This window comes from Numida meleagris, chromosome 3 (assembly GCF_002078875.1).
Source record: "Numida meleagris isolate 19003 breed g44 Domestic line chromosome 3, NumMel1.0, whole genome shotgun sequence".
In the NCBI taxonomy this organism is placed as follows: Eukaryota; Metazoa; Chordata; class Aves; order Galliformes; family Numididae; genus Numida; species Numida meleagris.
The window spans coordinates 91,520,358-91,536,605 of record NC_034411.1 but is presented as its reverse complement, the minus strand read 5'-3'; the positions used below and the strand labels follow the sequence as shown (position 1 = coordinate 91,536,605).

The 16,248-nt window shown below is 38.6% G+C and overlaps 1 protein-coding gene across 6 annotated transcripts in view; it reads left to right on the top strand.

The window, feature by feature from the left end:
- Window positions 1-16,248, top strand: part of ARHGEF10 (Rho guanine nucleotide exchange factor 10) — a 135,217-nt gene that overhangs the window by 51,435 nt on the left and 67,534 nt on the right. For 4 of the 6 annotated variants that reach the window (XM_021392874.1, XM_021392873.1, XM_021392876.1 and 1 more), the window contains 8 exons: window positions 296-592; window positions 1,889-1,955; window positions 2,866-2,945; window positions 4,615-4,671; window positions 6,076-6,239; window positions 9,395-9,511; window positions 10,668-10,782; window positions 12,601-12,713. In XM_021392874.1, the coding sequence (XP_021248549.1) occupies window positions 296-592; window positions 1,889-1,955; window positions 2,866-2,945; window positions 4,615-4,671; window positions 6,076-6,239; window positions 9,395-9,511; window positions 10,668-10,782; window positions 12,601-12,713 (1,010 nt within the window). The remainder of the gene's footprint in view (window positions 1-295; window positions 593-1,888; window positions 1,956-2,865; window positions 2,946-4,614; window positions 4,672-6,075; window positions 6,240-9,394; window positions 9,512-10,667; window positions 10,783-12,600; window positions 12,714-16,248) is intronic. The other 2 variants (XM_021392875.1, XM_021392879.1) reach the window with 2 other exon arrangements.

Below are 16,248 nucleotides of genomic sequence, written 5' to 3'. Positions count from 1 at the left end.
CCGTGTTCTTATGGCAAGCAAGAAGGTATCCTGGTAACCTGTCAGAAATCTCCTCACCCAGTATTTAGGATCAAGTTATTGTTTTTCCGTAGGCATCCTTGTAACTTAGTTGTTTTGCTGCTGTTGTATTCCTCATCTGTAAAATGGGAAGAGGAGCACCACAGTGTGGGAATTTTGAGTCATAAATTATAAGCAAATAGTATGTAAGGTCATGTAAACGTTTGGGATATTTGTAAAGACCAATATTAAGTAGCTTGAACAGGTACAAAAAATAAAATTTTGTTTAATTTTTCAGCTAAAGGGGCTGATAACTTAGAAAAAAGTGAGAAGCTACAAGCATCAGAACCTTCTGCAGAAGATACTCCAAGGAAAGTAAATCCCTACTCAGTCATAAATATTTCCCCAATGCAAGAAAAGGATCCATCCTCTTCACCGGAGCCAAGTCCTCAAGATGAACCTGCCAGTCCAAACATGTCCAGTGGATATTCTGTCCCTGTGCCCTGTGGCTATGCTGTACCATCCAATTTACCTTTGATACTACCAGCATACTCCAGTCCTGTCATAATACGTAGTGTTTCTGTAGATGAGGAAGGTACGGTATTTTCACAACTTGCTTTATTTGAAGGGGGAATGCTTGTTTAACTTGAGATACTTGTGTAGTTTTGTAAATGCTTACGTAGCATTCGGCCTTGACATCTCTGGGAGATTTTGTGTCAAAATGGAAGAATAACTTCATCACTGAGTAGGAGCTAAATTTTAGCTGGACTTAATAGATAAGTGTCAGCTTATTTGAAAAACACACACAGATCTTGAATAACAACCACAGCAGGAAAAAAAAAAAAAACAATTAAAAAAGCCATTCTAATAGGATTCTGCTTTCCTCATTAGGATTAAGATAGCTAAGTTAAGATGCATAAGAAAAATATGAATAAACTCAAAGTCAGTTATTTCTCAACATTTTACATCTGTGATACTTAGCCTTTATTTTTGCTGGCACAATATTGCAGCATAAAGTCAGGACTCCTGTCTTATCTTACCATTAAAAATGATTAATACTGATTCCGTTCTAATGTCATGAAATAATTTCCCGAGTCATACTTAAGTAAGTATTCAGGCCAAATGACTTCTTCTCAAACCCTTAGAATGCTTGAACTAGGTTCTTGCAGAATTCCTGTCTCTTCTACCTTTTCTGTATCCACTTCTATTTTTTTATTCATTTTTCTAGACCTTGTGGATTTAGATTTGCTGTGAGATTTTTTCCCGATGATTTGGTGAATTCTGCTTGTCTTTTAGTACAGTATTAAGACAGAAGAGGAAGTAACTATGGATTATGACAGAAACAGGAACAGTCCCCCTATTTTGTAACCAAAATTGGCAAAGTTGACAGCTTAATGCCAAGACAGCAGGAGGAACAGAAAGCTTTCCATATCCTGTTTATTTGTGATTTTATTTTGAATATATTATTCTCTAGCTAGGTTGCAATTCTACTGTAATTCTGTGTACTGTGACACTTTTTTGCAGCCTTTGCTATCTATTGCCATTGAGCATATGAGAGAATATATGCAAATATGTTTGTGGTTGATATTGCCTGTAGAAGAATATGTGTTTGAGAGAAAAGAATTAAACGCACCAGGCACTGTAATTTTCTCTGACTATCTCTTATAACAAATTGCTGTGTCCCTGTGAATTAGAATCTGAGTTGCAAAAATAGATATGATAATGTGAAGAACATACTTTTTTTAGATATGTTCAAGAATAAAAATGTTGTGTAGATTATTCATTAACAATATTCAACAAAACAATTTCTTAAAATAATTTGCACCATTTGAACCACACTAACATTTTATTCCAAACATTTTGGTGATTATATGTGTTTTTTTCTATTTAGCAGGTATGCAGTCAGCAACTGAAGAATGTCATTGTAATTCTTTAAACTCAGAGGAGCCCCAAAATAGGTGATTGACAACTCAGCATGTTTTAATGACCTATAAAACTTCAATTCCTGGGAAACCTTGGATTCAATAAATCAAATACTTCATTTTTCATACCTGGTTCTTTCAAGTTTTGTTATTTTTTTTGACTCTCTAACTTTGCTTGTGTACTGAAATCAACACAGATTAAGGTCTAATACATACAACTGTGCATGACATTTTGAGGGAAGAAATCTACAATTTTTGTAGAGTCATCAGCTGCAGCAGGACCACTGCCAACATGCAGTCAGACCAGCCATGGCTGATGGAATTCCATCACTTTGGTAGCATTCTTTCAGATAGTTGTAGCTGTTATTGGATCACCCTTCTCATCAGGCTAAATAAGCTCCCTGTCTTCAACCTTTTGCTTGTAGGCAGCATCCCTAACAATCTCAGTAGCCCTTGGCTAAAATCCAATCAATTTCTGCACATTCCCCTAGAAGAACAGTGTTGGGGAGCCAAAACTGGATGGGCTACTGCAGATTCCTCCCCACCCATAGCAGCTAGAGAAGGAAAATAGTCTCCCCCAGGCCGTTAAGAGGCTGTGCACCTGTTGCTGTAGCCTAGAATGTCTTTATTCTTATTTACAGTGAAAACACTTCCAAAGAGAGAATTTTGTGCTCTGGTAAAAATAATTTAGAAATAAATATTTCTTGAGGTTGGAAGGGAAGTGTTTTCAATTAATTGACTGATGTTGCCAGACTATTATACAGATTAGATTATTAAAATCCCAATTACATGCTGAAGTAGTGTTTTTAAGTAATTGTCAGCCTCAGAGTGAGAACTGTAAAACAGTGAGATGTTTTTATTTATTGACTTGTTTTCATGGTTGTCTAAATGTATGGTCATGTAGATTTTAATGCTTTTATTTTATGCCTTTTTTTTTCCCCTCAAGTGAAGATAACCAGGTCAAGAGAGAGGATGATGCTCTGGCCAAGTGGGTTGCAGATCCTGCAAATACAGCATGGATGGAAAGTAAGTATCAGGGAGCTCAGAATATAGCCATAGAAGAAGGTCAGTTTTAAGTTATAATAAACAGTATATGTAATGTACATTGTTGTGTAACACACATTTTACAGGAGTGTCCGTGTTCACTTGTATTTTTTTCAGGAGTGTTCTGGAGTCCAGTTGTGCCCAGTTAAAAGTATTCAGTAGTGTAATAAAATTATGTGTTTTAAAACAAAGTTAACATTCACTTTTCTGTTCCACTCTTTGGAGTGTATGGAATAATCAATCACTATCTAAAGGACATATCATAGAATCATAGAATGGCCTGGGTTGAAAGTGACCTCAAAGATCATCGAGTTTCAACCCCCCTGCTGTGTGCAGGATCGCCAGCCACTAGACCAGGCTGCCCAGAGCCACATCCAGCCTGGCTTTGAATGCCTCCAGGGATGGGGCATCCACAACCTCCTTGGGCAACCTGTTCCAGCGCGTCACCACCCTCTGAGTGAAAAACTTCCTCCTAATATCCAAGCTAAACCTCCCCATCTTAGTTTAAGACCATTCCCCCTTGTCCTATCACTATCCAACCATGTAAATAGTCATACCCCCTCCTGTTTATACACTCCCTTCAAGTACTGGAAGGCCACAACGAGGTCTCCCCGGAGCCTTCTCTTCTCCAAGCTAAACAAGCCCATTTCCCTCAACCTTTCCTCATAGGAGAGGTGCTCCAGCCCTCTGATCATCTTGGTGGCTCTCCTCTGGACCTGTTCCAAGAGCTCTGCATCTTTCTTGTGCTGGGGGCCCCAGGCCTGGACATAGTACTTTGTCTCTGTCATGTGTATGGTGGAAACTTGCTTAAGTTCACACTGTTCTCTGTGACTGTGTGTGAAATTGTTCTCCTACAGTAACTGGCAAAGAAGTTCTTCAAGAAGGTGGAAGGGAAGGAATTGGCACATTTTCTTAATACGTCCATTTGAAGGTAGAACATAGCCAGTGTGGTTTGCTAACAGGTTATCCTGGCTGTTCTCAGGTAGGACAATGTGAGGGATCCCTTCTAGTCTGGAAGTTCATCTTAATGTCACTTGAAACAGCTGAAGAATTCGCATTCCTCTCCTACCTCTTGACTTTCTAAGACGATCATTATGTTATTTATAGTTTTGATTCTTTTTCTGAAAATGTCAGTTACAGCTTTTTACAGCTAACTGGTAAGGTGATGAGCAGCATTTCATAAGCGCTGCGCTGTGAAAAGGAGAGAGCTGGCTGTGGAAGCGGATTTCTGTTTTCAAGCTACTGAAGGTCATAATAAACAGTGCTGATAAAACTGCTTGGAATGTTATGCATACCTTGTAGTTATTGTTCCTATGCTTTATACCGTTATTTGAAAAACCACAATTAGATGTACTAGTGAAATGCTGAGGGAGAATGAATCGTAGCTCCACTGTATTATAGAATTATATAATGGCTTGGGTTGGAAGGAACCTTTAAAGATCATCTATTTCCAACCCCCTTGCTATGGGCAGGGACAGCTTCCACTAGATCATGTTACTCCATGCCCAGCCTCAAACACTTTCAGGGTGGGAGAGTCCACAACTTCTCTGGGCAACCTCTTCCAGTATCTACCAAACAAAATTCTTTCTTGGTCCCATTTAGATTTTAAGAGTTTTCTCATTTCTTTTTGTTTGTTTTGTTTTGCTTCTAGACCCAGATGAAGTAATTTATGATGATGTGCCAAGAGAAAATTCGGACTCTGAACCAGGTTTGAAGGCTTTGTAATACGGACCGTATAGATGTTATTTTATGTTAAAGTCAATGTAATGTGACCTATGTACACGTATACAGAACAGATGCATTAACTAAGTTCTGTGTAAACAGAATTAGCCCTGTCAATCATCAGTAGATCTTACAAGGTTGAAAATTAAAGCTAACTTTTGACAACATCTGTCTCAGCGTGTCTCCTGCACCTCTCTGTCCAGATGCTGAATTCTGCATTATTTTATAGATAATCCCCCAAATGCCTGAGTGGTTGTGTTCTGTATGTTAGAGAATGACAGTGTTGGGTGTCATAACTTTAGTGACCTAAACAAGGCAGAGTAGGTAGGGAAAGAGTGTTTTAAATAGTTTACTAATGTATAATAATGCAGCATTATCACAGTTGTACAGAGTATTGCTCTATTCTTGGAGGTCCTCTTTCTCATAAAAATTGCTGTTAGATGGAAAACTGTATTCAGCTTACTGAATATCAGTCATAGGAGATTTGGGGCAGCTGTTTACCATCTTGACTGTGAGTCTACAAAAAGGATTTATTTTAGCTTTGCAGTGGTCTAGGTCCTTACTGTATTTGAAAGGAGTGGCAAAGATCTTGAAGTAGTTGGTCGAGCCTAGATTTTGCCTTTATTGGGAATGGTGGAGTTAGGGATAAAGAAGCCTCTTAAAACAAGTTTTTGCTAAGGTTGATTGTGTTGTTTTTCTTCACTGTGAAGACTATGCTGAAGGCTTGGTTATTGCTAACAAATTATGTTTGAATGAATCTGCTTGTTTAGGAACTTGGCATCTGCTTGTCATAGCTATTTGTCTGTAACTGAAATTGATTATAACTGTGTTAATGATTCAAGAAAATGGATTCTTTAGTGTAGAGCACACATCTATCTTTAAAGCCTTAACACTTTCATTTCTTGTCCCTAGTACTCTATAGGCAAGGTGTTTTACAAAATGTATTATTAAAATTTGTTTCATTTATAATTTCAGTTTATTATGTTGCCTTTATGGGTAATGCTTTTATTAGTGGGAAGTCCCTTAGTAGACTAGGCAGGGATATCTTTGCACTGTGGCTGCTCAGCCGGGATGCCACTGTAGTTTGAATAGTAGCTGTGAATTATTTCTAACATGTCATGGGCTTTGGACATAAAAACAGGTTTGAGTAGGGCATGTTTCCAAAGGTATTGTAGTGTGTAACAAGAACACTGGCCATGTGCTCTGGTACTGTTTCATAGAGAAAACCCACTTTGGCTGTTTTTAGTATTAGATTGGATTAATATTATCCAAAAGTGTGCCTGTGAGGGTCTGCATTGTTCTTTATGGTACGTCCTGAGCCAGGTTTTTGTTGTTCAAGCAAACAAGTATTTCAGTGTCGCTTTCTTTTATTTTGGTTTAATTCTTGCAGAGGAAATGATTTATGATGATGTTGAAAATGGTGATGATGGTGGAAACAGCTCACTGGATTATGGATGGAGTTCAAGTGAGTTTGAAAGCTATGAAGAACAAAGTGATTCTGAGTGTAAAAATGGAATTCCCAGCTCCTTTTTGCGAGGCAACCACAAGAGACATGTATGTATCCTGCCGTGCTGCTCAGTCATTAAGGTTATTCTGATTTTCAACACCTGCCTTTCTCTCCTATATTTCCCGTCTCTTCAATCCAGTTTCCAATGCCATCATCTTTTTAAAGGAGATGTAAATCTATGGGACTGACAGTCCACAACAAAATGCAACAGGGAAAAGATGAAAGTATTAAACAGGAGCTCCTTAAAAGAGAAAACCTCAAACTGGTTAAAAGTGGAATTAAAAATGGGATCATTTTCCCATGTGGGCAGTTCCTCACATTTTCTTTTTTGCAGCTGCTGGATTAATGTAAGTGGTAAATGAGTATGGAAAATGTGAAGAACAAATGGGGTATGCCTGACAAAGCTTGAAGTTTTGGGATCCTTCAGGCACTCAGAAGTCACTAAGCTGTTTGCCAGATACCTGTTTGCCTTAGATCTGTATCACTTCAGTCATTTTAAGGTGACTGAACTTAAAGAAATAAGAAAATAATTTTTTTGTGTGATCAAAGAGAAGTCTGTACCATTTATTGAGGAGAGAAGAAAGGTGGTGTGGTTAAAATGCTGTATTGGTGACATCTCTGCTCCGTGCCAGGAAGACACTGATGACATGGGTATGTGCCCTTCCTGCATCTTTTTGACTGCATGTCAGGAGGAGATCAGCACTCCCATGCTCTCTTTACTTCATTCCCTCTCTTTTTACCCTCATGCCCTTACTTTGAGGGGAAAAAAATAGTCTTGTATGTGGGCTGGGGAAGCTGCCAGTTCCCTGCTCTGAGTGCAAGGAGGATGCCTGCACCCAGGTGCAGTGCAGAGCCTGGACACAGCACAGCTCCTCTGACAAGAGAGACAGGCCTTGGTGATTGGAGATCCTGCAGAAAACTTGGGAGTTTCTCTGCTGTGTGCTTATCAGTAATAGATATCTGTGAGCTGCCCTGTAATTGAGCATAGTGTGCAAAATGCCCCAGCACCCAGGAATTTGTAGGGGTAATGCAGCAGCAGGCAGGGGAAATACCAAAAGCCAAGGACCAAACCTGTGCATTCTGCTTATTTTCTCATTAATCTAGGTGTGCTTGCTTTAGCTGCTTTCTGCTTCTCTGGCTCTAGATACTTTTTTTTTTCCTGATTTGAATACTGCCGCTACTCTTTCTACCATGTTTATTGCACCTTTATTCCAGGAAATAGAGCCCCTGTACAGGTGCACTTTCAAACAGAAAATGTATGAGAACATTAGGGAACTTATTCAAGATGGGAATACTGAAGAGACAGCACTAGCTCTTCTATGACACCTTTATTTTGAATTTTACAGGCTTCTTATCTTAATGAAAACAAAAGCCTCGTTTCTTTGTTTCCCTTCAGTACCCGTTATCTGCTTTCCGTTGACCTCCATCCTTGCTGCCTGTCCTTTGGAAATCAGGGAGTGAGCAATTAGCTGGAAAACTTGATCCCTCTCAAATCAGCATTCTGCAAGCTGAGCGCTGATGTTGTAGTTTTGTTGTTGTTACTGTTTTTCGGGTTGTTTTTTTTTTTTTTTTTGACCTCACTAGAACAAGTTTAAGCTATTGCAGCAGTTACTTTCTGGGGAAGTTTTTCAACTAACCTGAAGAAGTTTGGTTGTTGAATATCTTTGGAAGAGACTGGAAAGTACTTTGCACTTCAGCATGTAAGTCTTAAAGTGGCTGCTTGTTTGTTCTTCTGAGGATAGAGGTGAGGAGTTTAGGAGTATGTTAGGTGGTGCATGGAGAAGTTGGAGAGACTGCTGCCCCTGTATAGGTCTCTGGGAGCTGGAGAAGTTGGGAAACTAGAGAGGAGGGATGAGGAAAGACCAAAACTTTAGGATTTTTAAGATAAAACAAACATACTCCTGCATCAGCATTTCCATATGGCCAGAGGCAACTCCCCTTTTTACCTGTTCCCTGTATCCATTCCTTTGACTAATTCTCACTTCTCCTCAGGTCTTACGATGGATGTTAACCATATTTTCTCAGCATGTTTCCTTTATAGTCTTTCGGAGCCTATGAGGGACTTATCTTACTATTTTTTCAGTTGGTTGAAAAGTATGGGAAGGTTGGAGACATGATTTTAATTGTAAGTGGTGGTATGACTTCCGTCAAAGTCATGTTTTAATTATTACTTTCAAAATGATTTTTTAAATTTTATTTTTAAGAATTGAAAGTGTTTATACTATCAAATATTTCTAGGCTGTGAACCAGATGCTGTTCTTAATTATACTGCTGTAATACCAGAATCATCGTGTTGGAGGTAATTGCATCCTAACTCATCCTAGTAGAGCTCACTGCGGGACCTGCCCCTTTGTTTTCAGCTCAGTAAGCCTTCTCTTTCCTGATGCTTTGATCATTTGCCAAATAACTCTGTTGGCATCAAGCGGAGGGTTTTTCCATTGGGCTTCTTTTCTACTATAAGGCACGCCAAATATCTATTTTTTTCCTATTGAAATTTTTACTACTTTCATTTGGCTTTCTCAAAATGTTTAGTGATGATTAATTAAGTACTCCAGGGCATCTCTCCTTGATGACTTACTTTGCGAATGGCTATTTTCATGCATGAGATGGTTACATGGTCATGCAATGAGGCTGTGATAGAGCAGAGGAAAGACGCATGCTTCGCAGTTCCCACACACTGGGAACAAAAAGTCTATGTGTCCTCCCCTATTAGATTCTCCTTTCCCGACTCGTCAGTACTGTAGATCTTCATTTTCTCAGGTGTCAGCAACTTCTGCAGCTTCTTCAGTCTTTGAGAATTCGTCTGATTCATCATTATGACGGAAAGTCAGAAATGTACTGGGTAGGGTTTGCGCTCCACTGAACGATGCTCATGTTAAAACTGATGTGTTTCCAAATGGTTTGTAAGAGATGTGCATAATATAATTAATATGCAGTTAGCTTAGACTAAGCGACTTTATCTCTCTCTTTACATAGTTGCCAGCATAGCGCAAAGGTGCCTGGCTGACTTTCGGCAAGTCCAGTGAACTGCAGGGGTAATGGTCCATTCGTCGGGCTGGAGCTTCCCTGTGTGAATATTCTCCTTCAGTTGTTTGTGTTTCAGTAGGCAGACTGAGCAACATGCATGATGTACTTGAGTACCTTAGCGTGAAGTTTGCACGACGGGCTTTTTGAAAAGATTGTGTCTTTTTGTACACTGTAGCTTTCTCATGACCTTACGCGTTTAAAGGAGCATTATGAAAAAAAGATGAAAGATTTGATGGCAAACACTGTGGGAGCAGTAGAGATTCAGCAACTAAAGCAAAAACATGAGCTGAAGGTAGCGTAGTTAATTTCTGTAATTAGCTGTATTTAAATTATTGCTTTTCCAACACAGGCGATCTTCTCTTTGTCTTTTAATAGCTTGAAAAAATGGACAGTAATTTATTTAAAATGAATTCTAAATGTGCTGGATTGTTAAGCAGCTGTCTTAAGAATATTTTGTCAATAACATTTTCTCGTGCTTGTTTATCTATTGTAACAGTTTCAGGAGATCAGACAGGACATTGTCCTGCCTTTACCCCAGAGTCTGAGCTAGGAGTACAGCCCCAGTGAGCTCCACAGGTCACGTCTGACCCTGGCTCTTTGTCCGTGTTGCATCAAATTGTTGGACTGAGAATCTTGCTGCTATCCATTCTGAATGGAGCTAGCATACGAAGGCTGTTTTTCTGGAGTTTTCTTATGCTAAAAACTTTATCTCAGACAGAAAAAACCTGCCTGATTGCAGCAAGACATCTTTGTTTGTATACTAATGTAGCTGATGGTGTCAGCACAGTTCTGGCGGTAGTGGTTTTGGCAGCCGCTGGGAAAGGAAGAGTAAAAACCAGTTTAGTTAAGTGAAATATCTCTTGTCCTTTTTTCCCCAAGAAAATTCCATGTTGTCGTAGTGTACTATAAAATTATGCTTAATTAAATCAACATACTGATTTCTTCAATTAATGAAATGATTATTTTTAATATTTTCTGCAAAACACAGTGGTTATTTAAGAACATAGTCAATATAAAACTGAATCTTTAAGTCAGAAATATTCTGGCAGAGCTAGTGGAAGATGAATGAGAAGCCTTGCCACGTATGACCTTTCTTAGTATTTATTTGTTATATAATATAAAGCTGAGCTTTTGAGATTATTGTGATTTCAGATATTTTGAAGCAGAAGGGTTCTTAAACATTTTCTGCTGTTTTGAACATATGTACAAGGTTGCCATAAAGTGAGACACTTTCTCCAGGTTTGATTTTATTAGGAAGAAGTACTGATGCTCCCATCTACAGCTTGATGGTTGTGTGTACTTCCAGTATATTTATTTGACTTTGGGCTACGTTTATAGCCCCCACTTGACAGTATTTTTTAAAAAGATGTTAAAAGTACTCTGCATGGTATGCTGAAGCGGGTTCCTATTATTCACTGAACATGTAGACTGTATTTTTTATCTTACAGATGCAAAAGCTCATGAGAGCTGCTAGAGAAGGTACCAAAGATGGACTTGAAAAGACAAAAGCAGCTGTGAAGAAGGGTCGTTCTTTCATTAGAACAAAGTCTTTTATTTCTCAAGGTATGTATCTGTTATTTTACTCGTTAATGTTTTTTCTAGTCGTTTTGAGAAATGGTGTGAATAGCTCAGTAGGATTTTTATTTGTACTAGGAGCTGAGTACTGGATTCATGAAATAATAGAATCATAGAATGGCTTGGGTTGGAAGAGACCTTAAACATTACCTTTTTCCGACCCCCTGCCATTGGCAGGATCACCATTCACTATACCAGAATGTCAAATCAGCTCTGTGTCAGCTAATAATAGTTTAACACTCAGTTCAGATCACTGTACAGTCATTGCATCTTGAGTATTTTTAGATTTAGGGTGCAGTGACCTCAGAATCCAAAAGACAACACAGAAGAGTCCTCTTAAAAAATATGAGTGTAATAGATGCTAGCTAGAAATTGGTACATAGGGATTATAGAAATTAGGTTAAGGTATTCAGTCTGTCTGCTTCCCTCTATCGAATAACTCTGTGCCTGACAGTGCAAGCTTTATCGTGGTTTGGTGATTCTGGGTAAAAAAAAAAAAAAAAAAAAGTGAAGGGGGATCTTGAACTAGGAGCTGTCACAACAGAAGTAGGTCTAAATTCAAACAAATGTCTGTCCTCTGATATGACACTCAGAAACCACAATCCGCAGTTAATTTTTGCATGGGACAGGGAGTAGTAACCAAACAGAAACTTCTTTCTTCTCCATGGTAAGTCTTGAGAGACAGTCTATTTTTATGCTAAAGTTTCTGCTCAGCTAATTAAATGATTGTAACTTCAGTGCTTTTAGAACTATAGTTTTAAGAAGGCAAAACCACAAGAGTGGGATAAGACGTTTTTTAGCAAGCAAGCTAACTTAAAGCTGTGTTGTATCTGTAAGAGCTAGTGCACATATCACATCCCTGTCACAGCCTAAATTAAGGGAATTCACAACCATAGAAAAGAAAGTAAATTGCAGATTTAGTGGTCAAAAATGTATTCTTACCTTCTTGCTTTTGCACAGGAGGAAATGGCCTTCATCAGCACAGCAGTGTTACAATGGACTCAGTTTTCTGCTTCATTTATCTAGAAGTTAGGTAGCAAATGTAGGATGTCTGTGGACGGTTTATTACTTTAGCCACTTACCAAATCAACAGGGAGCATGTGACAAATTTGTGGACTAATCTCATAAATTCCTCTAGCCAGTAGAACTGCTTCCCTCAGTTCACTTTTTGTTATCAGCTGTGGTTTCCCACACAGTCCCTTCTTTCTCTTCTGCTGGTGTCTGGCTGTTTGACTGGCTCTGTGCTGCCACCTATCACTGCACTTCAGTCATGCTTCTTGCATAAAATTAGTGGCTCTGAGAAATACATAGGGAAATACATGTGTATCCCTTCTTCTCACTTCTTGCAAATGCCAGCATTTTGATATGTTTGGCTACTAATTTTAGTTCAGTTTATGGACAGCTGTATGGAATTCCTTGCAGTGAATTACATTATGGATGTGTTTAATTTCTTCCCCAAAGTCATTTATTTCAAAACTGCAGACCCTGGAGCCACAGAGCTTTAATCCTAGTTGTCATGCTGGACAGCCCTGTGCTTCTACCTGTGAAGAGGAAGGAAAGGTCAAACAGAAGATGAATAAGTTATCTGCTTCTCTGTAGATTTTAGGAGTTGGAACTATTTTTTTAAAGTTGCTCTGTATTAGACTGCTTCACAGGTGCTATAGAAATGCTGAGAAGTTTCATTTGCTTGGTAAGTTAAGACTACTCTGTGAATGCTGTACTTGAACAATAGGATCTTTGTCTAGCTCCTTTTTTTTAATTTATGCATTTTAAAAGTTGATGTTTTGGTTATTCAATTATTTTTAGATCATAGATCGTCATGCCTGGAAGATGAGGAGCTAAATTTATTTATTGATGTGGACTGTATGCATACAGAAGCAATTATGACCCCCATGCCTGAAGGATTATCACAACAGCAGGTAGCAGGCTTTTGGAAATCTGTTCCTTTGCTTCTTTTTTTGCCTCCTGCCCTCATCCTCCACCACTCCCTTTCCTTCTGCTCTGCATCAGTGGCTCCCAGGTGACTTGCTTTTCAAACATGTTGGGATTAACATAAAACAAGTGGAGATCTAATTCAGATCTGAATAAGTCATTTTTTAAAAATTGCTATATGTGTGTAGAGTTGCATCAATTCTGAATTCAGCCAGGAATGCAAAATGTTTAGCATTATAAAATTAAGATCTGCAATAATTGTATTATTGTACTACCTAAACACTTAAAGGTAGATGTGATGGTTTTGAGTGAAAAATAAGAGTTTAAGCATTTTTGTTGAGTCAGGAGACATTTCTATATTTCTGGAGCTCCAAGATTTCTGTTTTAAATATAGAAAATATTCTGCATGCTCTCTGAATCTAAACATTTCTTATGATTAAAAAGAAAAGATAAAGTCAGGTCTACAGGAGAGTCACCCCCTCACAGTCTGTATTAACGCTGGAAGCCATCAGCATCAGTTTGAATTTTTGTCTGAAAATAAATCCTATGGGTTCATGTTACTGTATTGTTACAATAAGTAATAGCTGGATGAGAGCTTTTAGTATTTTGTGGTGTGAAGTCCTGAGTTGGCCAGTACCTTCAGAAAATGTGCAGCAAATCTAACAGTATTTCTTGAAAAACAAATTAAGGAGGGGTTGAGAACAGTTGTACGGGCTTTTTTTTTTTTAACTTGGCAAGTTTTATAAAATGATAAATATTTAAATAAAATGTTAAAACTTGGCAAATTTTAAATAAATATATCCCCTTCAGGAAAGAGAGAGAGCTTTTAATTTGTAATAAACTAGTAATCTTTATTGTCTAGCAGGAGGAGCTGCCCAACTGAGCAGGGATGGAGTTAGGAAAGCCAGAGCTCAGCTGGAGCTGGTGAGGTGTGATGGATAAGAATAAAGTTTCCTTATATGTATCTTGATGTACATGTAAGAAAAGGGAAGGTTAAGAAAAATATGGTCTGATGAAGGACACTGAGAAGACTGAGGAAGTCAGTGCCACTTTTGCCTCAGCTTTTACTAGTTAAAGCTTATCCTCAGGCCTTCGAAGCCTCCAACCCTACAGGCAGGTCACGTGAATTATTACCTGCAGTGGAAGAAGATACGGCTAAGGGATACTGGTGCTGTGGCCAGTTGGAATTACACGTCCTTAAAACTAGGTGGCATGTATTTAGTGGTGCTGAAGGGAAGGCCTTTAGCGTCAGTGACTTAAAAAAATTAGATGTCACACTCATCCACAAGAAGGGCAAGGAGTACCCAAGGAAGCTAGGGTCTGGCTGGCCTGACCTCAGTCCCTGGGAAAGTTATGGGGCAGATTCTCCTGGGATCTATTTTCAGATTTTGGGAAGGGCAGGAGGATGATTGGGAACAGACTTCAGTAAGTCCATTTGTGTCTGGCCAGCCTGAGTGCCCTTAAGATGACTGGATTGTGGATAGAGAGAACAGAGGATGTCATCTTTGCTTTAGCAAGGCTTTCATCACAGTCTCCAGAAGTGTCCTAGTAGTTACGTAAGAGAGAAATAACTCGTACAGGTAGACTGTAAAGTGGAGAACAGTTTGAAACAGCATGCTCAGAGAGTTGTCATCAGTGGTACAAAGTCCAGTAGCTGGCCGGTGTTAGTGGTGTCCTTCAGGAGCAGATGCAGGGCCAGTGCTGTTTAATGTCATTATTAACAATCTGGATACCAGCTCCGAAGTGCCCCTCAGCATGTTTGCAGGCGACACCAAATTGGGGTAGGCTGCAGATAATATGCTGGAAAGTAAGGCTGCCATTCAGGCTGACTTAGGAGAAGAGCTGGGCTGACAGAAAATCCAGGTGATTCAGCAGATTCAGACAGGACTCCTAGTTCAGGGACAGGGTAACCCTGTGGTATGGCACAGTCTCAGGGACAGCAGACTACCCAGCAGCCATGGGTGTCCCAGTTCAACTGGGTGAACTCCAGAAGCCCCTTTCAACCTGAATTACTCTGTGATGAATAAGCTGACTTTATGAATGTGCCTGCTTTAAACAGTAGGTGGCATGATTGCTTCTATTTAAAATCAGGCTCCTATTGGACTACTACATCCTGCTTTCAGTCTCAGTCATATTAGCTTTTGCATTTGTGATTTGAAATTTTATTATACATTGTTTATGTTTGTATGGTACAGCTACTAGCAAAAGTGCTAATTGTGCATAGTTGCACGTGCACCTCATGTAAGTTATGAATATCATGATGAACTGTAGGCACAATTAAGTATTTATTTTGTGTATTGTAGAGCCTAAAAAAAAATTTTGCAAACATATTTGTTCTTTTCAGAAGAATGAAGCGTGGCAAAAAGCAGAGACAGTATCTCCTACTGGAGCAGCCAATACATTATACTCAATAAAAAACTGTTAAATCCAGTCTAAATACAAATCAGACTCAATTAATTTTACCATATATATCTTTAAGCAAGGTCTTACATGATTTTTAAATCTTCTTTTGAAATGCCAGTACTTGAAAGAAAATCCTTACATGACCTGCATATAACTTAATATGAAATACAAGTGTGGAGAATTAAAGGCAGCTGCAGAGAATAAAGCAGGAGGCCACAGGGAAGAGAAGCAAATCCAAGATTTGAGTTTCATGGTCATTTATGCTAATTTAAAATAGGAAAAGAAGCAATTTTGCGTTGTCTTGTGCTTGTGGGGAATGTTGTATTTCTGCCCTTGTATTGCCTTCTCCCTCAAACAGAACACCACTTTTGAAAGTCTTGGGATGAGTTGGATTAGGAAGTGGGTTTGGGTGAAAACAAATCCCTAAAAATAACAAGAAATGTAATACATATCAGTTAAAAGTTTTACTTTTGAATCAGATCAATTTCTCCATCCTTTCATGCATACAATGTGCATTTCAGCTGAAGATGTGAAGGAGGATAAGTGATGAATAGCCTGTAGTTTGTAAACATAAGATATGATAGTATTTCCTGAAACTCTTCTAGTTGTGTCAATTAGTATGAATATAGATAAGGATTTCACTTAGGTATGGTGATATTGCCACCCTCTCCCCCTTCAGCCCAAATCCTGACTTACATACTTTCTAAATTTATTTGGCCTTGCCTTAAAAAGGCAATTAATTTTTGCTTATTTGTCCTACAAATCAGTCCTATTAAGGTTACGTAATATTAAAAAAAAAATTAAAGTAGAAGGAAGGAATTCTGCTTGAAGACTGATTTTGAACACCATTAACTTGTTTTATTGTGGCTATTTACTGAAATAACTAATATCATCTGTACCGATTGTTATCTGTATCGATGTCTAAATTCATACATCTACAATTAAAATGTATCAGAATTAAAGTTTGGAATTGGAACAGCTGGCAAGGACAACATAGGCTTACAATAACTGTTGTTGTCATAATAATAATTTTAGAGTAGTGGTAAATTTAATGACTCTTGAAGAGGTGCAGTGTTTATTTTATGGCAGTGCCAGTATTGCATTGTGTTTTTTTGCTTT